Genomic DNA, 25,157 nt, shown 5'->3' on the forward strand with positions numbered 1-25,157 from the left:
AATGAGCACAGCCCCTTTCACATCAAGACGTCCTACAATACTTTGCTTGTCAATAAGGTACTTAATAGAAGTAGGAGAAAAGGAAACAACTTAGCGTAGGGTTTTCCTATTGGACACCCACCAGCTTCATTTCTGTGAGGTTGGGGACAGAGGAGTCATTGCATGGCCCTTCGAGATCATTTAGCCAGGCTGCTCGTGGGTGCAGCAGAGTAGGTTTTAGGAATGCTGGTCACCTCCTCACCTTTGGGTCACAGGGAAACGGGCAGCTACTCCCCGGCCTGGGGCCTATGCAAGGAACTCCACGGGGCTTACCGCATCCCCAGACTTAGATGGACCACCCGCCCATGTGGCTCTCCAGAAAGTGTCCTGGGCTCTACGGATGTCCTCCCTGGTCCGCAAAGATTAGACGAGCGCGCAGACTCCGGCCCAGGGGCCATCTAGGCGTCCCGGGTACTAGGAGGGGTTCGGGGACAGCCAGAGGGGAAGCCGAGGACGGTGTGAGGGCAGCTGCCGCCGGGTCTCAGCAGGGTCTCCATTCGCCTTAAGGCTTCTACACTGTCCCAACTACCTGGACACCTCCCCCAGCGCCCACGCAGAGGCAATGCCAAGGCCCCATCCCACCCTAGGCTCAATTTCGCGAGCGGGGCTACGCAGGACTCCGCAGGACTCCTGCCGCACCCCTTCCTCCGCGGGGCTGGGTCGAGCGGCCGGAAGATGGCGGCGGGGGCGGGGCCCGACGGTCACTCACGAGGCGCCCTTGACTAGCTCCGGCCGCCGCGCCACCTACCTTGCTAGAGTGGGGCCCGGGCGCGTGCGCGGAGGGACGGTGACGAGCACTTGGCGTGGCCAATCAGCGGCGAGGAGTCCCGGCCGGCGCCCAACCAGGGTCCCGGCGGCGGCGAAGCGAGTAGGTTGTAGGTGGGCAGCGTGTGTGGCGGACGCCTAGTGCCCGGGAGCAAGCCGCCGGCCTCGCTGCTTCCCGCGCGCCCAGCACCGCGGCCCCTTTAGCCGACGTGAGGACACTGCAGAGGCTGGTGCCCGCCGCCCCGCCAGGCTCGCGATCCGTCCCACGAACGCCTCCTGCAGCAGTCGCAGGCCACCTCCTCCAGGGGGACCGCTCCTCACCAGCTGCTGCAGAGACACATGACGGGCTCGGCGCTGACCAACTAGAAGAGTCGGCGGAGCCCTCGGAGATCTCCCGGACTCGTTCCCCTGCCCAGGGCGCGCGACGGGGAGCATGTTCCCGCGGAGGCTGGCGGGGGTGGCGGCGGCGCTGGCGGCTCGCGCGGTGCCGCGGGGCGGGGGCCTGCTCGCGCTGTTGGCCAATCAGTGCCGCTTCGTGACGGGCCTGCGCGTGCGGCGCGCGCAGCAGATCGCGCAGCTCTACGGCCGCCTCTACTCGGACAGTGCGCGCCGCGTCCTCCTCGGCCGCCTGTGGCGCCGGCTCCGGGGCCGGGCCGGCGATGCCTCGGCCGTGATGGCGGCGCTTGCCGGAGTGTTCGTGTGGGACGAGGAGCGGATCCAGGAAGAGGAGCTGCAAAGGTAGGCCCAGGGGCGAGGTCGCTGCTTTTCCCCGGTGCCCGGCTCAGGTGGGTAGGGCGGGACCTTGAACCGGGGCTGCTCCCAGTAGTCCTTGAAGCGCGGCGGGGCTGAGTCCTGTTTTAGCAATCCTTGCGGGGTTTTCGTTTGTTTTTTTAATCCTCACTCGAGGATATTTTTACCATTGCTTTTCAGAGAGGGGAGGGGGGGAGGAGGGGGAGTCATGGGAGTCATCGATGTGAGAGAGACACATCGATTGGTTGCCTCCTGCACGCGCCCGCACAAGGGCCTGGACGAGCCTGCGACCGAGGTACGTGCCCTTGGCCAGAATCGAACCGGGGCCCCTCCAGTCCGTGGATCGACGCCCTAACCACGGAGGCGAACCGGCTAGGGCAGTCCTTGTTGTTGTTGTTTAATTGCCTATGTTAATTTGATTTGTCGGGCTGGAAATAGGACGTGTAGGTTAATGTAGGAGGGAGACTTTGAATGGGGAGCAACAAATAATATGAGATGTTGAAGGCACCTACATGTGGCCATCGTTCGTCTAATCCTAAAGGCACCCAGAAAGGTGCAAATTCAAGCCAAGTTTCAAATCTGACATGCAGTTTACAGAGTAACTTCATTCCAAGTGGGACTTGGTCAGAAGTGCCAGGAGAGCTCTCGTCATTGTGACTCCGGCCGAATGATGAGGCTGGAAGGGATTTTGCCCTCCTCTCACAAGCCAGTAGTCCAGACATTTGAACCTATAAGCTTCAGTGTTTTGCTACTGTAACTAGGACTTTTAGAGTACTGGTTTCGTTAGGCTCTGAAATCATGCTGTCTTCATCAAAACCTCAGTGTGAAAACTGCATGTCATTGACTGAATTTGTTAATCTGTGATTTGAAATTGGTGTTTCCAGTTTTCAAGTAATCTCCTAGAGAAGCCCTGCTTCAGCTTCTTGCTTTACTAAAATTGCCTCTGTTTTCTTTTAACAGGTATTCTTAAACTGCTTTCTCCATAACACGTACACTGTTCCCCTTGAACTCTGAAACTGATTTCAGGAACCTGGAACAGTTGTCCCCACCATAAATCACACACAAGTCTTATTTGTTCCACATATTTTTCTGTCATTCCACATTTTTGGTTTGGTTAAAAATGGAAATACTAAAGTTAACATTTGTCACCTCTTTAGAGGTGTAGCACCCAGATGTCAGGCATATTTGTGTAACACTGTGAGTTGTGGGTAAATGCAAGTTTATTTTAAGACTGGTAATACTTTTCCTAGCAGGAAGGATTACTGTTTTATAAATGCAACTTAAAATCAGAACCTCAAACAATCTTACAAAAAAGTTAAGATAGCAAAGCGTGATTGGTACTTGGCTATTTGTTCTAAGAAACAGTCTTGGAGGGGTAAGAAATAAAAGGAGACTTTTAAGTTGAAAAATTATCCATTAGCTGTTTGAAACCTTATTCTGTTTTTGATGATGATACCAATGTCCCACAGTGGTGAAGTTTGAGGGGGAAATTCTAGTTGGATCTGTTTGGGGAAGAAGAGAAAGACCAGAAAAGGGCTCCTGGGTATGAAAGAGAGGGAAGATGTTTTCGGGGTGGGAGTTGAATGGTGTTGGAGCCTAGGGGCAGATGACATTGTTTGGCTTCACGTGTTTTTATGGAGGAATGTCTTGGAGCCTCTGTTGAGTAGGTCTCCTATTTGCAGGAGCTAGTGGGGGAAATAAGATAGGAAATCACCCTAGCCAGTTTGGTTCAGTGGTTAGAGCATCAGCTCGATCCCCTGCCATGCCCGAGGCAACGGATCACATGTTTCTCTCACATCCATGTATCTCTCCCTCTTTCCCCCTCCCTTCCACGCTGAAAAAGCAATGGGGGAAAAAATATCCTCGGTGAGGATTAAAGAAAAAAAAAAAGTTAATGAAATCAAAGTGGTAAATGTTTGAGTTTAGTAGTCACTGTCCACTGGGGCAGAAAGATCAGGCCAGTTGATGACCATGCCCCCAGTATTCATTCCATTTCCCTCTGTTTGGGCTGTTTCTGAAACGAGAAGGCCGTTGAAATACTCTTGGTTCTAATCTAACTCCTAAAGAGATATTGTTATGGGTTAATCTGCGAAGGCCAGTCAGAACACTTAAGTTGTCTTTTTTGACCCTCTCCAGGGTTGTTCTAGTAAAGCCCCTTATTTAACACTTCATTGTCCATTTCATGCTTGATTTCAGTCATATACTTAAAATTTGTTCAAGTTACCCATTTTGAGGATTTTAAAAAAGGTTATCTTGGTAGGGAGGCAAACAGTATACTATTCAACTATGTTTTGGTTATATAGTGGTTCCATAGGTCTTTGTTCTGATAGCTTGTCATGCTTATATTTTATTGAATACAATATTTTGGGTACAGGTTAACTTCTTTTGCTTGGTGTTTATTCTGTTTGCTTTAACAGAGGCACTGCTGAGGTTGTCATAGCTAGCTTAGAACATCTTAGATTTTGTTTGTTCTAGTGAGATGATATTGGATAGCTTCCATAATGGACCGTAGTTGAATGTGCCTTGGGACAAGTGGATTTCTTTCATTGTTAATGGAAGAAGAGAATAATTGTCCCGTGGTCCTTAAATCACAGCCTTTGGCTCTTCTGTGATGTTTCTGTACCAACTTGTGCTGGTACAAACTAATTCTGTGATTGCTGTCTTGGTTATATAGTGATGGAATGTGCAGGATATCTCTTTGTGTGCTTTAAAGTGGCATGTGTTTTTTTTTCTGTTATTTGAGTTTCTATGCAGAATGAAAAAGAATAACCTTGCTTTCTAGTCTCTTGTGTTTAAGAACATCTTAACAACAAATAGGGTCTTATTAATCTAACAACAGGAAGAAAATTTGAGAGAAGAAGGGCACCAGGTGTAGAAATCAAGTCTTTTACCCACCTGGCTTCAATTAAACAAACAAAAATCACTTCAATCACTATTTTTGGTGCTGCCTGGCATTCTGTGAGCCCAGGGCAGATCTTATGGAAAAATACAATAGTAATATTTGATTGCTTTGGAACATTAAGAAAAAAATTACAGGAACAAAAAGAGGAAGGAAATTAAGAAATATGAAAAGCCAGGGGAAAATGTTCCATTAACCTCCCGTCTTTTTAAAAAAGTTACAGTTCATTGCTCTAGAAAGTTGAGTAAATAAGTGCCAGTAAAGTTTCATACAGAAAATTGGCTGTTTTCTCATTTTTGCCTTTCTGGGCACTCAGAATATTTTTAACTTCATTATGCTATTAACTAGATAAATGATCAATAAAAAGTCCTTTTGGCTTAAAGGATTTTTTAAAAAAACCACTGTCACTGGAGGGTATTTTACTGATAAACCCTCCTTAGACCGTCAGAACTACATCAGAGTTGACTTGAATTGTTTGAGGTTTTCTTCACTATTTTACCATTAACCAGTTGGCCAAGAATTGCAATGAGCTAGTTGATATCTCTTATTACTAGGTGTGTCCCATAACAGTTATACTTAAAAGTTTCTAACTTTCACAGAATGGAATTTGAGGCGGGGGTTTTGTGAAATGAGTCAGTTGTCTTACTGAAATTGCTGATTACAGGGATGGCTTTTTTGGAATCATTTTTGAGCCTTGTATCAAACTCTGCACTGATGGCAGGACCCCGTAGATGGAACCAACCATTATTACTTATTCTTCCGTTTTCATGGTTTTACACTTTCAGTTTCCATAGCTCTCAGTCCAGCCTCTCTCAAATACTGAACCCTCTTTAGTTTTGGAGAAAGGGAAGCATTGATCCTCTTACTAATCTGATTCTGTTACTATTTTTGGAATAATCTCTCTTGTCCTTCTTTCCTTCTTATTACTTGTTTAAGTCTCTCAGATAACAAGGTGTAGGCATCCATCCTGCCCAAACAAGATTTGGCAAAGCAGGCTACCCAGATGTGTGGTGAGAGGCTTTTCCTTCCTTCCTTTGCATACAGGGTAGTGAGTGACTGGCACCTGGGTCTGTCATGTCAGCATTTAGCAGTTCAGACCTCTCAGAGATTTTCAACCTGGAGAGATAATCATTTATATTTTCATGATGCATTCTTGCTCCAGCAATAATATTGTGCTATTCAAAGAATAAATGTTACTTCTTCACAAGGCATTTCTTGTCCCCTGTAGGACCTTAGTCTCATCATTTTAATAAAGGCCACTTAGTGCCCTTTAATTATATGGATCAGAGCTCTGTGCCACCTTGAGTCTTATTAAAAATATTCCTTATAGTTTAATTTTCTTAAAACCTTATTACTGTGTGATTTAGTGAGCCCCTGATATACTTTTTAATAAAATATTCCTGCCTGCCTTTATTATGTGATATGAATGACATTCAAGAGTGTTGTTTATTTTAATTAAAGGATGCTTTACTAGTCCTGAAAAGTGCCATGTGATGCCTGCCTTGTTCTCTGAGCAAGTCTAGCTGTGGTTTTGTTTTTTCCTCTGCAAGACCTTATTGCCTACTCCAGAGTTCCTTCCCTATTTCTATACATGTTTGCAGTGGTAGCAGTCAATCCTGTTTTGCAATTTTTAACTCAAAACTTTTCTAAAATGGTTAAACCTTTTCATCAGAACATCAGTATAAATAATAGATTCTTGGTTGCAAACAAAGAAACTGATACTGGTTAACTTAAGACAAAAAGGAATTAATCAGAAAGATGTCAGGTCTCTCAGAGCCAAAGTACAGGTTGGCTGAGAGAACTGCCAAGACCAGCTAGCTACAGGAATAATCTTCTTAGGTGCTAGTGTTGCTGGTTTTGTTTCCCCTAGACCAGTTGCACTACTGCACTGTATTCTCTCAGGATCACTGAGAACAATCTCCAAAAGATCCTGTGCCTTTCTCATTCCTCAAGATTCAAAGTCTCTACCAGAAGTCTCTAACCTTACTTAAATCAGGAGCTGTGCTCTAACAGAGAAGGAGGCTCCATCCCACCTCTTCTGGGATTCTCCCCAAAGATTGCAGGCAGTCAGAACAACAAATTTCCCCCATGTAAATAATTTCATCTAACTCCAACGTTTAAAATTCAGAGAATTGGAATTTTAGAGCTAATAGAAACCTTCAAGAAATAATGTCCTCACTTTATAGGTGGAAACAGGGAGGGCTTTAATAAGAATTTGAATTATTGAGGCCCACTTTCATATTCATTTATTTGTTCAATTCAATAAACATTTGTTGAGCATCTAGTGTTTACCAGGCTAGGAGCTGGGAGTACAGATATGCAAACCACTGATTCTAGGCCATTGGGGAATTCATAGTTTAGTAAGGAAGGCAAATATAAAGATAAATTAAAATGTGATTTTCTGTAGAAAAAAGTAAATGTAGTAAATGTATGTGGTTCATTGCCTAGAAGTTAACCTTGAACTTTGTGGGGGTTTTTTGTTGGTTGGTTGGTTGGTTGGTTGGTTGGTTGGTTGGTTGGTTTGGAAGATGTAGAGGAGTATAAGGGCACTTTAGACAGCGTGTGTCAGTAGTTGGTATCTTTAGTCTTGAATCACAGAAGAGTTGTATATGACATAGATAGCCAACAATCTTTCCTGTCTCCTATTTAAAGGGTAAGGGGAAAATACAAGCCATGTTTTAAAAAATTATTATGAAATGTTTCAGATATTTATATATGATGTATAATGACACATAGTATGATATATGGTATTGTTACAGGCAGCCCAGACCCCAGAAAACCTGTTATCCATACAGCCCTCAGTCAGAAGGAGAGGGTTGTCCCCAGTCAATTCTCATGTAAATGAATTTAAAGGAGAGACTCTGATTGCCTTGTGATAAAGCCAATTTAGTGAATCAGTTAAAGCGAGCAGATTTATTAAAGAAGCAAGGCAAGCAAATATGTCATCTGGCATAGCACTTGGATGGGCTCTCAGCTAATCTGAAGAGCAAATTGGGTGGGAGTTTGAGGTGTTATATACCCTCCTGTCCTTAGGTTTCAAATTCCTCTGTTGAATATCTTGGTATAGATTAATTCTCAAGGTCCCTTTTTACTTTGTTGTGGCCTTCCCAGAATTCATGAGAACCACCTGGCAGTTTTATTTTACCAAGCCTCAAGACTGCTGGCTTCTCTGTTAGGGAGTGAAATAAATAAATAAATTAAATAAATAAATAAATAAATAAATAAATAAATAAATAATAAATAAAACTGCCCTTTTTTTCTTTCCCCTTCCCCCCTCGTTTCCTGCATTCTCTCCTTAGGGAGGCTTTTAACCATTTGCTCTCTAGTGTCGTTGGCTGGGGATCTTAGAGAAAGGGCCTGTAATTTACAAGTTTGCTGCAAACTGCCCACACTGTTTGGTCTTGTTTTAACATTCCTGTCTCAGTTTCCCTATGCCACTTGCCCTAGAATTTTTCTAGCTTTTCACTACCCTGCAACAGTATTGTTTGGAGTGTTTTAAAGTTTTATGCAGTCCTGTACAAAATAATAAACTGAATCCAGCAGCATATAAAAAGGATTATACACCATGAACAAGGAGGATTTGCCCCAGAAAAGCAAGGTTAGTTCATCATATAAAAATATATAAAATAAAAATTTTTTTAAATCAATTTAATATACCATGTTAATAGAATAAAGGAAAATAGGAGACATCTATAATACTGTCAACAATAAAAATACATTAAAAAATATAGAATAAAGGACAAAAACCACATGATCCTCTCAATAAATGCAGGGGAAGAAAGCATTTGACAAAATCCAGCCTTCTTTTATGTTTTAAAAACCCCCAAAATATTTAACAAAGAATAGAAGCAAACTTTCTCAGGCTGATAAAGGGTATCTATGGAAAACGCAGCTTAAGCTATAGTTAATAGTGAAAGACTGAAAGCTTTCCCCCTAAGATCAAAACAAGGCAATCTGTTCTCACTGCTTCTATTTAACATTGTACTGCATGTTCTTGCCAGGGAAATCAGGCAAGACAATGAAATAAAAGGCATCCAGATTGGAAAAGCAGAAGTAACGCTATTCTAGTTGAAGCTGACCTGATCTTGTATATAGAAAATCCCGAGGCATCCACAGGAACTGATTAGAGCTAATAAATGAGTTTACCAAGGTTGCATGATACATGATCAATATTTAAAAGTCATATCTCTATACATTAGCAACGAACAATCCAAAAATAAAATTAAAACAGTTCCTTTTATAATAATATTGAAAAGAATAAAATCCTAAGGAATAAACTTAACTAAAGTGCATGACACAGTGAAAATTGCAAAAGATCACTGAGAGACCTTTTAAAAGACAAGTAAATGGGAAGATATACTGTGTTCATGGGTTATTGTTAAGATAGCAATACTTCCCAAAGCGATTTATAAATTCAACACAATTCCTATCAAAATCATAGGCTATTTTGTGGAAATTGACAATCCAATACTTATATAGATGTGAAAGAGACCCAGAATAGTTAAAACAATCTTGGAAAAAGGAAGATTTGAAGAACTCGCCCCAATTTCAAAATTTACCACAAAGTTACAGTAATTGGCATAAAGTTACAGTAATTGGCATAAAAATAGATATACAAATTGTTGGAATAAATTGAAAGTTTAGAAAGAAGCCCTTAAATTTACTGTGAATTAATTTTTAGCAAAGGTACCAACACATATCAGTGGGGGAATAGTCTTCAACAGATGGTACTGGGGTAACTGGAGATAGACATGCAAAATAATGAATTTAGACCCCCTACCTCACATTATACACAAAACTTAATTCAGTGGATCAAAGACCTAAATATAAGCTAAAACTAAAACTCTTAGAAGAAATTATGGGCATAAGTCCTTAAGACTTTGGATTGGGCAAAGGTCTGATATAATACCAAAATAAATAGAGAAAAAATAGATTAATTGAACTTTATCATAATTAAACTTTTGTGCATCAAAGGTGACTATCACGAAAGTGAAAACACAACCCATAGAATGGAAGAAAATATTTATAAGTTGTATATCTGGTAAGGGATTAGTATCCAGAATATATAAAGAACTCTTATAATTCAACAGTAAAAAGACAACTTAATTTTAATTAGCAATAATCGCACCTCAGATAAACCTCATTGGCTATGATACTGCCACTGCGCAAAGCTAGGACAACTCAGTTTTAAAATGGGCAAATATTTCAATAGATGATTTCTCCAAAGAGACACAGATGGCCAATACACACTTGAAAATATGCTCAACGTCATTAGTCATTAGGAAAATACAAATTGAAGGCCACATGAGATACCATTTCACATGCATTAGGATTGCTAGAATAAAAAAGATGGACGATGATAAGTATTGGCAAGGATATGAAGCACTTGGAACTCATACATGTTGATGTGAATATAAAATGATGCAGCTGCTTTGAAAAATAATTTGGCAGTTCCTCAAAAAGTTAAACATGACCCAGCAAATCCATTCCTAGGAATCTACACAAGAGAAGTAAAAACCTACATTTATACGAAAACGTACACAGATGTTCAAAGCCATATTACAGTAGCCAAAAAGTGGAAACAGCTTAAATGTCCATCATTTGATGGATGAATAAATAAAATGTGATATATACACACAATGGAATATTATTTTGCCATAAAAAAAGAAATGAACATGAGTGAACCTTGAAAATAGATTAAGTGAAAAAAAGCCAGACACGTGAGATCATAGTGTGTGATTCCATTTATATGAAATGTCCAGAATAGGCAAGTCCATAGAGTCAGTAGATTAGAGGTTGCCAGGGGCTGTGGGGAGGCAGGAATGGAAAGTGACTGTTGATGGGTATAGATTTCTTTTGGGGATGATGAAAACATTCTAGAATTAGTGGTGATGGTTGCACAACCTTGTGACTATACTAAAAAAACACTGAATTGTATACTGTAAAAGGATGATTCTTATGGTGTATGAATTATATCTTTTTAAAAAAGAGTAAGAAAAATACTCTTATAGCGTAATAGGAAGACAAAGAATCCAATAAAAAATGGGCAAAAGGTATTAAATGACCTTTCATAAGTCATAAACCTTAATAGTTAACATTTGAGGGCTAATTATGTGCCAGGTACAAAGCACTTTACATACAAATTAATTTCTACAATCAACCTTTGAGGTAGGTACTATTGTTAACCCCATTTTACAGGTTAAGAAATAGGGACAGTAATTCAGTATACTACTTAATAAATGTTGGAGTGGGAATCAGACTCCAGAACTTACATTTTTATTCACTTTATATTGTTTTAAATCTACACCATTCTTATACAAGTCTCTGTGTGGACATGTCATTCCCCAGGGCTGACTCCAACCACCTGCAACATACCTGTTGTTTTTCTCCTTTCCAGATCCATTGATGAGATGAAACGGTTGGAGGAAATGTCAACTGTGTTTCAGAGCCCTGGGGTTGAGCGCCACCCTCCAGAATCAAAATCCCAAACAGAAGGGAATAAAGATTCAGGTGGCAAAGAGGCACCATGGGAAATGGTGATGGATAAGAAACACTTTAAACTGTGGCGGCGCCCTATTACAGGCACTCATCTTTACCAGTACAGAGGTGAGCCCAGCTTGGCTGCCTTGTATGTTCCATGGTTGCCCGGGTGTTCGGGACTTCTGTTCCTCAGACTCTAAACTGTTCCGTTCTGGTTGTTTCTTGGTTTACTTTTGTTTGCCATGGTTTACTATTTGTTGTCTTTCCTAGATGACAAGAGTCTCAGTGTCCTCTTTGCTGTACTTTTCTGTAGGGTGTCTTTGCCACACCAATATGACTTCTAGTTTCTGAATCTGCCTTTTAGATCTGTCAGTGCTATAATTGAAATACAGTAAAATGATAGGAATATGGTGAGTGATGAGAGTGTGGCTAATATCCCTGATTCTTATTTGTCGTTCTAGTTTTTGGAACCTACACAGATGTGACACCCCGGCAGTTCTTCAATGTTCAGGTGAGTAAATTTTTATTCCCTAATTTGGAGCCTCTAAGCCTGGAAATGCACTTAAACCACCCTTCACATGAGTAATTTCTCTGACTTAGAAGACATTGGCTTCAATACATACATCCCTCTCTGTACCCCTCATCTCACATTGAATAGCATCTGGGTAAACGTTTGACTTACAATTTCTTTGTCCAGTGTGGACGAGACCAATTCTACCCCTTTCCAGATCCATTGATGAGATGAAATGAAATAGTTGGAGGAAATGTCATCTATTTTTCAGAGCCCTGGGGTTGAGTACCACCCTCCAGAATCAAAATCCCAAAAAGAAGGGAATGATGATTATAGCACCCACTATAATATGCAAGTGCACACATTCCCCTAAGCACTGAATTTTGTGAATTTACATTGAATTTTGTTGGTTTGGATGTGTGTAATAGTGTCTTATTTTGGAATTCCTTAAGTACTAGTGATGTTAGAAATTTTTAAAGAATAGGCTACTTGACATTTCTTTGTGTGAGGTATCTGCTCATCCTTTTGGACTTTTTGTTGAAAACTTTTTAGAATTGTTTTATCCTTATACATTTATGTCACTATTATTGTATTTTCCCCAGACATACCTGTTACATCTTATATTATTCTTTGGTTTGTCTTTTTCTTGTTAAGATTCGCTTGTAAGGTAATGGCATTGACCTACAAGTGGAGATTTTAAGAGTCATCTGTGTAAGCACAGCCATGTCTTTCGCACTTTAGCACACTGTCTTTTAGGTTGGATCACTGTTTCAGGAAAACTTCCTTGGATCAGAGGCCCAAGCATCTGGAGAAGGTTTCTACAGCTTTGTTTTAAATCTCTTGTCCTTTCTCTTTCCATAGCTAGATACAGAGTACAGAAAAAAGTGGGATGCCCTGGTAATCAAGCTGGAAGTGATTGAGAGGGACGTCATTAGTGGTTCCGAGGTTCTTCACTGGGTAACACATTTTCCTGTGAGTATCTTTACTTCTGGTTTTACTTTTACCGCGTCCACGTGAGACAGAACAATAATCCTGCTCTTCCCTTTTTTTAGTATCCAATGTACTCACGGGATTATGTTTATGTTCGGCGGTACAGCGTGGATCAGGAAAACAATGTGATGGTGTTGGTGTCACGGTAAGTATGTTTACCTGGGACTCCTGCTGAATTCTGTTAGCAGTGTCCTTCACTCGTATATGTCTGGTGGGTTTGCATGTTCTCAGTGCCCTTATAAGTGAAGCCCGGGTCCTATCCATCCCAGCTAGAACATGATAGAACATGAATTTCTTAATATTGATAATTTAAAAAAGAAGTGCTCTGCCTTCAACACAAAGCCTAGTGAGCTGGGAATTACCAAGGGAACTCACTTTGTTTTAGAAGTTAGTTTGCATTCATTTGTCTTGTGACTCCTGTTTTCTTGGTTTTTGTTAGTCCTTACCCAAGGATATTTTTTTTTCATTGGTTTTTAGAGGAAGTGGAAAGAAGGAAGGGTGGGGGAGAGAGAGAGAGAAACCTCGATTGGTTGCCTCCCACACTCACCCTGACCAGAGCCCCAGAGCTCAAACCTACAACCCAGGTAGGTGCACTTGACCGAGAATGGAACACGGGACCCTTCATTGCATGGGCCGACATTCTAACCACTGAGTCACACCAGCCAGGGCTGTTATATTTTATTTTATTTATTTATTTTTAATCCTCACCAGAAACTGTTTTTTTCAGAGAGAGCAAAACATTGATGTGAGACAGAGACATTTATTGGTTGCCTTCCACGTTTGCCCCAACTGGGGCCAGGGATAGAGGTCATGCTTAGAGAGGAAGGGAGAGAGAGAAAGAAATATCAATTGGTTGCCTTCCACACAGTCCCCAACTGGTGATCGAAGCCACCACCCAGGTATGTGCCCTGACTGGGAATTGAACCTGCAACCTTTTGGTGCATGGGGTGACACTTATCCAACTGAGCCACTGTGGTTGGCTTCTCTGTTGTATTTTAAGTATTAGTGCCTGCTTTTTAGATTTTTCTCATAACTTTAGCTTCTGTGCTGTTTTGTATGTGGACATTCAGTTTCTTTAACTTTTCTCCTTACCAGTGCTGTGGAGCACCCTAGTGTGCCGGAGTCTCCAGAATTTGTAAGGGTCAGATCATATGAATCCCAAATGGTTATCCGTCCCCACAAGTCATTTGATGAGGTGAGTTTTACATCATCCAAGAGGCGTGTGTGGGAGCTTTGGAATTTTCTCGAGGAATGCCATTTATCTGAAATGGGGAGGTCATTGGTGCATTGGTTCTCAGAATCCACTGGAGTCTGAGAATTTGGATTTTTAAGAAGTTCCCAGGTGAGGCTGATGCTACTGGACTGGAGACCACACTTTGGGAACCTCTGCTGTGGGCTGATAGACCTGGAGGATTCCCCGAAGACAAAGTACCATTTATCTGAGAGACAAGAGAAGATGATATCCCCTAACTTATCAGCCTGTGGTTAGCAGCATTCTTTAGGAACTGGAGCGAGTACTTTTCCATTAAAATTTCACCACACTGGGAAGAACATATGCAACCGTTCTTGACTTCTGTTTCCTTGTCTGTAAAATGAAAGGGTTAGACCAGCAATTTTCAACCTTTTTCATCTCATGGCACACGTAAACTAATTACTAAAATTCTGCAGCACACCAAAAAATATTATATATTTTTGCCTCTGTGACAAAAAAAAAAAAGGTATAATTTTGATTCATTCCCACTGAACAGCTGTTGTTGTGTGGGCCGTTGTCGTTTTTTTATTTGACAATCTAAAGCAGGGTTGGGAAACATCTGGCCCGTGGGCCATATGCAGCCTGAGAAATAACTTAGTCTGGCCCTGCCAAGGCAACTGCAGGCGGAACTCAAAATTAAGTAAATCTAGGAGCTTTTTTCATAGCTAATTTTTTTTTTTTTTTAAATATATCTTTATTGATCTCAGAGAGGAAAGGAGAGGGAGAGAGATGGAAACATCAGTGATGGGAGAGTCATTGATTGGCTGCCTCCTGCATGCCCCCAACTGGGGATCGAGCCTGCAACCCGGGCATGTGCCCTTACCAGGAATCCAACCCCGATTGCTTGGATCCTAGGTCGATCCGCTGAGCCACGCACAGCCGTGCTCATAGCTAATTTTTAAGTTGATAATTTTGTATGGTCCTCGAATAATGTTATAAATATCCAAATGGCCCTTGGTAGAAAAAAGGTTCTCCACCCTTGGTCTAGAGAGAACTGGGTTGCAGTGTAAAAAGGATTATTTACAGTGTGTTGCAGTTAAAAATGTTTGGAAGTCCTTGCTTTAGAAGACAGAAAAGAAATAAGACTGCTGTTGATGGCTAGTTACCTTTTTAGGAAGAAGAGTCTAGATCAGGCTGGGAGCACTGTAGGAGGCAGACTTATGTTGCTTTTGAAAATTGAACTTTGTCCATATATTTCCTGTTTGGAAGAAATTGACTTGAATTCCAGCACTGCAGCCTTTAGAAACTGTGAGCATAAAACAGCTAAGCCATAGTTCAGCACCTGGCACAGTATGTTGTATCTCACAGGCACCCAATAAATAATTTCTTTAGCTGGGGTGGGGAGACACTAGGAATTATCTCTATAATTCTTTTAGTATATTTGTGGCAAGCTCTTATGCATAAGGTAAAGCTTGAGCTGGTTCTTGTGAAAAAGCAGGTAGACTGTAGATAGAGGAAAACAGGAAGGACACTAAGGGTAGAAGACATGTTTAACATGTCTAACAAAGATGAGAATGAGCCCTGGTCGTGTTCAGAGACACATTGCATAGAAAGGAAGGTAGAGGCTGCGGGGAGTGATAAATTACATTGGCTTATACAGAGGGTACTTGAAAAAGGCAGCCAAGTATGGATTTGCCTGATGGAAAATAGAGCCTTGAGCCAAGGTATGGTGTTTTGTTTTACTTTTTATTATGGAAAATTCGAAATGGTATACAGAAGATAAAGAATTAGCAACAACCTGATGTATCCATCCCAGCTCCAACAGTGATCAGCTCGTAACCAAACTTGTTTTATTTGTACCCTTTCCCAATCCCCTGATTATTTTGAAGCAAATTCTAGTGTTGCTATAGAAGAACCCATAGAAGAATTCTTCTATAGATATTTTAGTATTTATCTCAGAAAGATTTTTGAAAACATAACCTCAATATCATAATAATCCCTAATATCAAATATGTAGTCAGTGTTCAAATACCCTGGTTGTCCATGATTTTTTTTAGTTGGTTTATTTGAATCAGAATCTAAATAAGATCCAGACGTTGAAGTTTGTTCATACTGTGTCTTTTTTTTTTTAGAATTTGCTATGACTAATATTTTATTGCCCATTATGTACGTGATACTTTCATATTATTGAATAGGCTAATTCTTATAACAACTCTGTGTGGAAGACATTATTTGCAGATTAGGGCACCAAAGACAGAAGGCTAAGGGACACATTTGATTTTATACAACTGTGATAATAAAGGTTATCATTATATATAACAACAGCCCCTAGTGCTTTATGTGTGAATTGTTTCATTACAATGCTATGAGATAGGTATTATTGTCATTCCCAATGAATAGATCAATAAATTGACATGCATTAAAGTTATTTCACCTGCCCACAGTCACACAGACAGTAAGTGGTAGAGTTGAGGTTTCAATCCAGGGTGAGACTGACTTCCAAGGACAAGCACTAGGCAGCGTTTATTGTCTAGTCTAGTAAGTGGTACAGTCACAGATTGAACTCACATCCTTAGAATCCAGAACTGGTACTCACTTTTCTGTACATTTTGCCAAGATAACTACCCTCAACAACTGTCAGCTTGTTTGTGTTCCCCATCTGGCACATGATTGAATGAGCAGTGAAATGACCAGTGATCATCAGGCAGAGAGAGAAGAGGGAGGAGAATGGAAAGTTTATTTAATTCTTGTTAACTAGACAGTCAGCCTCCAAATAACAGGTTGTGCACTGAATATAAAATTGCATTCAGAAGGGTAGTATAAATCCTCAGATATCGAGAAGAGTATATGTGTCTAATTTTAAAGGAAAAATTAATATTTTTCATTTTTTGACATTCAGTATTTAATAGTCTCAGGTGTACATAGTGCTTAGATAATTATATAATTTATAAAGTGACCCTCCCGATATTTCAAGTACCCACCTAGCACATACATAGTTATTACAGTATTATAGACTGTATTCCCTATATTGCATTTTACACCCTCGTTGCTATTTTATAACTACCAATTTGTACTTGCACTCCTTTCACCTTTTTCACCCAGCCTCCCCCCTCTTTCCCCTCTGACAATCATCAGTTCTCTTATCTATGAGTCTGTTTCTGTTTTGTTTGCTTATTTTGTTTTTTAGGTTCCTCATATAAGTGAAATTATGTGTTATTTATCTTTCCCTATCTGACTTATTTCATTTAGCATAATATCCTCTGGTCCATCTCTGCTGTCACAAATGGTATTATTTCATTCTTTTTTATGGTCAAATAATATTCCATTGTATATGTTTTCCACAACTACTTTATCCATTGGTTTGTTGATGGTCACTTGGGGTGCTTAAATATTTTGGCTATTGTAAATAGTGCTACAATGAATGTAGGAAGGGGCACAGACATCTTTTTGAATTAGTGTTTGGGGTTTCTTTGGATAAATAGCCACCAGTAGAATTGCTGGGTCATACGGCAGTTCCATTTTTAATTTTTTGAGGAACCTCCATACTGTTCCATAGCAGGTGCACCAGCTTGCATTCTTGCCAACAATACACGAAGGTTTCTTCTCTACATCCTCACCAAAACTTGTTAAGTTATTGATGGTAGCCATCCTGGCAGGTGTCAGGTGATATCTTATTGTGGTTTTAATTTGCATTTCTCTGATGATTAGTCACATTGAGCATCTTTTCATATGTAGTTGCCCATCTGTATGTCTTCTCTGGAGAAGTGTCTATTCAGGTTCTCTGCCCATTTTTAATTGGATTGTGTTTTTTTGGTGTTGGGTTGTATGAGTTCACCAGGTTAGGGAAGTTTTCATCATTATTTCTTCAATTAGGTGTTCAATCCCTTTCTCTCTTTTTCCTTCTGGTTTCCCTATGATGTGAATGTTGTTACACTTGATGTTGTTTCAGATGTCCCTTAAACTATCCTAATTTTTTTTTAATTCTTTTTGTTGCTCTGATCGGGTGTTATCTGTTATCTGATTGGGTGTTTATTTTCCAAATCGCTGATTCGATCCTCTGCTTCACTTAATCTTCTGTTGATTCCTTCTAGTGTATTCTTCATTTCAGTTATTCTTCATTTTTGACTGGTTCTTTTTTATGGTTTCTGTGTCCGTCTTTCTGTTTATTAACTCTTTGTTGAAGTTCTCACTGAGTTTACCTATTCTTCTCCTAAGTTCCTTGAACATCCTTCTAATCATTGTTTTGAACTCTCTTATCTGGTAGATTGCTTGCCTCTATTTCATTTAGTTCTTTTTTTTGGAGATTTCTCCTGTTCTTTCATTTGAGACATGTTTCTTTGTCTCCCAATTTTGGCTGCTTTTCTATTTTTGTTTCTATGTATTAGGTAGATCTGCTGTGTCTCCTAGTCTTGGTAGAGTGGCCTTATGTAATAGGCGTCCTGTGGGGCTCACTGGCAGTCTCTTTGATCACTTGAGCTGGATGCTTCATGAGTGTCCCTTGTGTGGTTTATATGACTCCTCTTGTTGTAGTTGAGTCTTGATTGCTCTTTGCATATTAGTGGGTGGGGTTGGCCCTCAGGCTGGCTGGCTATGAGGATTGGCCCCTCCACAGTGTATGAGCTGCTATGCGGGGGCTGACCCCAGGAGGTGGAATTTGGTCCAGCAGGGTCTAGTGCCTGCCAAGACCTCCCTTTGGGTGTTTCCCTTGTGGAGCTAATCAGGTTGTGCTTCATTTTGGTCTGAAGCCAGCCACTGGGTGTGTTGGTTCACGGAACTCCTGGTAGGGACTCTGCCTATGACTTGCCCTGGGCTGCCCGTTAAGAGCTATAAAGCGTTCCACAGTAAGTAGCTGCTTATGTGGGCCTGGGTGTGTGGGGGAGGGGCCAAGCTGTGTACTAAAGTGGCTGTCTGCCACCAGTACCAGACCTAGGGCAGGTCAGCAGATGGCCCAAGGCACTCTCTGCAGAGCCTCGGACAGTATGTGAGTTGTATGAGGCGGGTTCTCAGGGAGTTACCAGGTAGGGGCTAACTATGTTCACCAGGTTAATAGACTGGGTGTGAGGCCACTCAGCAAAAGTCTCAGCATACACCGAGGCCAACTGCCACCCATCTGGGACTTCCAGGCCTTTGCAGTGTGGTAAGGGTCTCAGGGAGTCATCAGTGTGGAATCAGTGGAGTTCGTTATGCTAAAGCAGGTTAAGATTTGACTCTGTGGAGGAAGGGCTTGGTTCAGGAATAGTGGCTCCTGTCAGGCACACAGGAAGACAGCCCTCACCCTAAAGCCATACAACTCAGTCTCTGTGTGTCTTTGGTACCCCCAGAGCTCACCCAGAATTCTTTGAGAATTTTTCAAGAAAGACTGCAACTCAGGCCCAGGCTGGTCACAGTCAGTGGGTCCTCAGGGTGTGGTCAGGTGGAGCTAGTACAGTTTTCCAGGCTAATGCTTTGGGGATGTAGTGGACCCAACAGGAATGAAACCCAGGTTGGGTGCCAAAGAAAAATGCCCTCACCTTAAAGCCACACAACTCGTTCTCCTTGTGTGTCTCTGGCATCACCCAGGCTTGCCCAGAATGCCTCGAGAGTTTTTTTAAAAAGACTGTAACGTGTACCCACGCTTGTTTCCAGTGGCAGAGCTTACAGCCCTGTTGGAGTTGGGAAGAGTGGGGCCTCAGGAGTAGTGGGGCTTGGGCTTGTGTAGCTCCCCAAGCTAATGCCATGTGGGAGGAGTGCTTGATCCAGGAAAGAAGGGATGCATGGGCATTGTGGGAGATGGACTCAACGCAGGGATGTTAGTAGCTGTCCCTCCACCCCTCTCCCAGAAGCCACACAGCGCGTTCTCTCCCTGTATGATTCAAGTACCCTGCAAGCAAGATTTTGTGCTCTGTCCCTTTAAGACGGGTGGGGAATATCTGGCCCACCGGCCAGTATTGTCTGGCCTGGCCCTGCCAAGGCAGCTGTAGGCGGGACTTGAAATTCAATAAATCTAGGAGCTTTTTTTATAGCTAATTTTTAAGTTGATAATTTTGTATGGCCCTCAAATGATGTTATAAATATCCAAATGGCCCTTGGCAGAAAAAAATTTTCCCGCCCCTGCTTCAAGAGGATGCCTGGGTTTCCAGTAGCTTTTCCTCTCACCCAGAAGGATTGAGTTTCCTCAGGTTTTCATAGTCAGGCATTATGTGGTCTCCTCTTCCCAGCACTGGTGGTCTGGGCTGGGGAGCCCCTCGTGGGCTTGAGACCCCTTGCTCCTCGGGGGGGACCTCTGCAGCTGAGATAATGTTACAGATTCTCAACTGCCACATGTGGTTGTGGGGCCAGCTCATTTAGGATCTCTGCCACTCCTCTATTAGTCTGGATGTAGCCTCTTCTGTATAGTCTTAGTTACAGGACTTATGTTCAACTAGGGATTCTCCAAAGATAACTTTTTTTTTTAATACCATTAGAAACTCACTGAATGTGTATATATTTTATTAGCTTTAATTCATTACAGTTATTAATTATTTTTTCTAGTGAGTTTATTTGAGCCAAACCAAGGACAATTGCCTGGAAAGCAAAATCTCAATGGAGTGAGAAAATGCTACTCTGGTTATTCTTTTTTTAAAAAAATGTATCTTTATTAATTTCAGAGAGGGGGGAGAGAGAGAGAGAAACGTCAAAGATGAGAGAGTCATTGATTGGCTGCCTCCTGCACAGCCCCACTAGGAATCAAACCTACAACCTGGGCATGTGCCCTGACCAGGAATCGGACCCCGATCTCCTGGATCATAGGTCGACTTTCAGCCGCTCAGCCATGTCGGCTGGGCTACTGTGGTTATTATTGATGCTCAAACTGTCCTATGTTTGGCTACTGGGAGCATCATCTTACTGGCTTGAATCCTTTGACTTGATCTCAGGAGCTCTGTTTTCTGGTATTATAAGATGTCCCAGCTTATCGTGTAGCTTTAGCTCTAAACCTTGACGTTTATATTTTTTCAGGGGACCCTTGTTCCTCTTAAGGAAATGTCACTCAAGTATCAAAATTTGTCTTCCAGGAGTACTCATAGTAGTAGCAGCTTGCTCTTTGTTCTTAGGCTTTTTCACAAGATAGAACTAAGTAATAAGTTTCATTTGTTTATTTTAAAGATAAATCCTAAGTGCATACTAATACTTAGGATTTACTAATTCAAACTCAGGACTGTATAATTATTTTGTTTGTTTGTTTTTGTTAGTCCTCACCTGAGGATTTTTTCCATTGCTTTTTAGAGTGTGTGGAGGGGAGGGGTGGAGAGAGAGTGAGAGAGAGAAACATCGATGTGAGAAACACACATCGATTGGTTGCCTCCTGCATGGGCCCCAACTGGAGCCAGGGATCAAACCTGTAACTCAGGTATGTGCCCTTGACTGGGAATCAAACCTGCAACCCTTTGGGGGGGGCTCTAACCACTGAGCGCACCAGCCAGGGCGAGGACTATGTAGTTTTTATTTATATGTTACATCTACCCTTTTTCTCTGTGCTGAAAAACTAAATTCTCAACTCCCCACCCCAGTGTAACACTCATTTACTTGAACCTGAAACACACAGCAGTCTCAGACTATTAATACCAACAAGATCAATAATGTGATGACTAAAAACAATGTGTGTCTCCTGAGTGTTTATAACTGGTTCTGTGGTGGGCACTGTTCCCATTCCCGCTGTCTGGGCCTTACGTCTCCTTCCTCTTACCTCCGTAGTATTCCTCTGGAGCTCTGTTACGGCACACATTTAGGCACCCAGCTAGCCTTCTAATTGGAAGTTCCCAAGGGCAAGGACTAGCACATTTTTTTTTCCTATAGCACTTAGCACAATGCCAGACACGTAGCAGACATTCTGATAATATTGAGTACACGAATAAGAGAATGAACAGTTTCCTCAGGGAAAAAGGATATGGACTTTGGTGTAAAGGCACAAGAGCTTGAAGTCTAGGTCTGCCACCTGGAGTTGTGGCTGTCTGCCATACAAAGTGCAGACTCACAGTGGTTCCCCTTACCCCTTGGTGGGGGGTGGAGCATAATTGGTTCGGACAGGATCAGGACACCTACAGGCCTCCTTAATCCTTGTCCTTCACTCTATCAGGCAGCAAGAGGGCTGACCCAGAAAGCGTGGGTACGTGGGCCCCACGGTCAGAGTCCTGGGTTCATGTTGGCTCTCATTGAGTATATGAAGGGTGACCTTAGGCCAAGTTACTTAACCTCTCTGAGCTGAGTTTCCACATCTATAAAATGAGGGATAACAGGTCCTACATTCTGGGATTGTTGTGAGGAGTTGAAGCTGTTCTTAGAACATAGTTAAGCACTGTGTGAATGTTTGCTGTTAGTAATAGAGTTAATACCATTTTGGTAAAGGTTAAGATCTTTCAACAGTGAGGGTGTGTGTTGGGGTCCTCAATACCACCCCCACATTAGAAGATCCACTATAAGGACTCATAGGACAGCATATAGTTGTCCTCACAGCTAAGATTCATCACACTGATACACAGGGATGCACAGCTGGATCATAAGGGGAAAGGCAGAGCCCGGAGGGATCCTTGTGCAGGCTTCCCACGCCCTCTTCCTGTCACGAGGGTCACAGAGCCCATTCTTCTCCCAGCAACAAGAATGCAGCAACATGGGTGTGATGCTCCTGCCCAGGAAAGCCCATTAGAGACTTGGCACCTGAGATTTTTATTGGGGGTGGTTCCATAGGCACCTTCTGTCCAGCACATACCAAAATTACAGAGCTCCAGGAGGAAAGCAGGTGCTCAGCATAAATTGCTTGGGGTCACTCCTGCATCCAGGTTCCTAGGCTCCAGCCAGCAGCCAACCTTGCCAGCAGGCCTTTCTACGGATAGCAAGCAACCTCTCAGGTCTTCAGGGTTAACTCTTCTGCTTAGGGTTAAAGAAATGGCACTCTCCCCCAGCCTCAGATCATGGTTGTCCTGTGGGCCTGGACAAGGAGGCTGTGGTAGGTAATTCTTCAGGTACCTTCATGTTCACTTTTTTCTTTTTCAGAATGGCTTTGACTACTTGTTGACATACAGCGACAATCCCCAGACTGTGTTTCCTCGCTACTGTGTTAGTTGGATGGTTTCCAGTGGTGAGTGGGCACTTGTGTGCAGGGCCTGGAACCTGGGTTGAGCATTTTGTTTTTCTCTAGCTTCTTATTGGCAGCAGCTAGATTCGTACTTGTGTTTCTGGAGTCCTCTTGGGGAAATTAAACATCCTTCTAAGCTTGTGCTTGAATGTTATGAAGCTGTGGAAGCCTCCAGCTGGGTTTGGAGGGATGAGAAGTATGAAGTCCCAGAAAGGAGCTGTACTTAGAGGGGAGTTTTAAGGGCATTTGTTTAATGCCTTAAATATGGATTGTGGACATTAATGAACTTAAAATTTTTTTACTTAGGTAGTATTGAGGACATAAAATCTGGCAGAGAAAATATGGTGGTCATAGGACAGTCACCTGGAGAAAGGGGCAGCACCTGTCCTAACAAAGGCTATACATCATGGCTGTACTCATACCTTTCTCTTTCAGTGTCTTGCCTTAAAAAGCATCCTGATGTGATTTTCTTTCTTCTGGCATCTTCTTGTACCTCGGGGGAAAATGCAGAGGATACTAGGTATATAGGCTGTGCCACTGATAAGTGATATCGTTATCACCTGAAAGAGGCACTTGGGATTTAAGTGCCTTAAATCCCTTTTCAAATGATCTCAGAGGTCATGGGTTGTTTTCACTCTACATTTTGAGAGGGAACTGCCACCCACAGGTTGTCAATCAGGCTGTGATCTCTATAAGAAGGGATGGGCTCCACCATGAAGGAAATAGGGCTTTTGAATTTTGAGCCCACTGCTGGGTTGTCTGTCAGCCTGCTTACATTCCCTTCTCTCCAACAGGCATGCCAGATTTCCTGGAGAAGCTGCACATGGCCACCCTGAAAGCCAAGAACATGGAGATCAAAGTAAAAGACTATATCTCATCGAAGCCTGTGGAAATGGGCAGTGAAGCCAAGGCCACCACACCATCTTCTGAGCGGAAGAATGAGGGTAGTTGTGGCCCTGCCCGGATCGAGTACGCTTGAAGGGCTTTGGGATAAGAAGGGACAGGCCACTTCTAGCCCTGTCTCGGTCCCTGTCACTCTGCTACAGAACAGGGACACGTACTAGAAGACGTCTGCTATAACCACCAGTGCAAGATAATTCCACAACTGGTGTCTGGTTTCACTCAGAGCTGCCTTTGCTCTCTGTCAAAACGAAGGAGGAGGCGGCGCCCAGGGGTGTTGTCCTATTCTCAGGCCAAGCGCTCCGCAGTTCAGTATCCCAGCGCTAACCTGGAGCAACCCGTGCCAGGCCAGGAGGGGCGACTTGTTTCTGCTTCCTCTGAATGGTTTCCTCTGCCAACATTCCAGTTCCCACCATCAGTTCTGCAGCGTTTGGACTACTTTAGTCTGAAGGTCCAACTGGAAAGTGAAGGAGGCCCGTTGATGGTTCAGTGAGGGGTCTTTGGGAGTGCTCTTGGTACTGTGATAGTCCTGGTGGTGAATGGATGCGAACTGTTGCTTGGCAGTGTAAGTGCCTTGTCCTCACCTTCTATCTTTAGGAACATAAAGTTTGCACCAGGAAGTTTCTCTCTTCGCTTCCCCAATACCACCCATTGACTATCCAAAGCCATTTCCTTTGGTCTGGCCGGTTCTACATTCATGCACTATGTTAATTTGGCTTGCCCCCCCCCCCCCCCCCCCCCCCGGCCCATTTACCAAGAATACTGGGAAATGAATCCTTTCAGACAATAGCTTTCTGTATTATTACTGTTTTGATAGGATCAGTGGAGATGCTCAAAACATCCCACATTAATATATATTTTTTTGACGTTAAAAGTTTATTTAGTTCAGTGTTTCACTTACTGAATTCTGAAGTATAATATATATTTTTTAATCTTTGTGTCAAAAAGTAGGGATTTGGGAATGAATAGAATTTCTCTAGTCCCACTATCTAGAAAACAACATTTTGATTTAGGCATTATTTTTCACACTTCGCATTGGACTGGATGCCGAGGACTTGTCCATCTCAGAAGGCTAAAGGCGGAGGAGTGGGGTTGGGCCACTCCCTGGAGCACTCAGCTGTAGAAAAGCTGTGTGAACCAGTGGATGAGATCTTGCCCCAGACTAATGTAATGGGTTTATGTGACTCTTGTTCCTCTGAAAGTTTCTCTTGCTCTCTTCAGAGCTAAAATAAAAGCAAACTGCTGTGTGGATGCGATCTCAGACAGATGGTATCAGTCTGGCCTCGTATCAGTCTGGCCTCGCTGCTTCTGCTCGTGGTGGTGCTGCCGTCTGGTGGGATGATAGGGATCAAATTTTAAATCCTCTTCCCTTCCCCTCCCCCCTTTTAAAAAATGATTTAAATGATCAAGTTTTCCCCCCTTTTTTTCCTATTTGGATCTAAACCTGAGACTAACTTAAGCCCCTCAACCTTTTTGTTGCCTGTGTGGTTTTGTGCCAAGGAAATCACAGCCCAGTGTTTCCAGTCTGGCCGCCTCTGAGTCT

General features: G+C 42.5%; 1 protein-coding gene and 1 pseudogene across 1 annotated transcript; one reads left to right on the forward strand and one right to left on the reverse strand.

The window, feature by feature from the left end:
- Nucleotides 1-940: 940 nt before the first annotated feature.
- Nucleotides 941-24,865, forward strand: STARD7 (StAR related lipid transfer domain containing 7). The gene is made up of 8 exons (XM_016209635.2): nucleotides 941-1,542; nucleotides 10,851-11,059; nucleotides 11,395-11,444; nucleotides 12,306-12,416; nucleotides 12,497-12,579; nucleotides 13,530-13,629; nucleotides 22,633-22,717; nucleotides 23,509-24,865. Exons 1-8 carry the CDS (start codon nucleotides 1,238-1,240, stop codon nucleotides 23,691-23,693), a joined length of 1,128 nt encoding a protein of 375 aa, XP_016065121.2. The 5' UTR covers nucleotides 941-1,237; the 3' UTR covers nucleotides 23,694-24,865.
- On the reverse strand, nucleotides 9,495-9,626 carry LOC148091694 (U4 spliceosomal RNA; annotated as a pseudogene).
- Nucleotides 24,866-25,157: the final 292 nt, after the last annotated feature.

This window comes from Miniopterus natalensis, chromosome 13 (genome assembly GCF_054644295.1).
Source record: "Miniopterus natalensis isolate mMinNat1 chromosome 13, mMinNat1.hap1, whole genome shotgun sequence".
NCBI classification, from domain to species: domain Eukaryota; kingdom Metazoa; phylum Chordata; class Mammalia; order Chiroptera; family Miniopteridae; genus Miniopterus; species Miniopterus natalensis.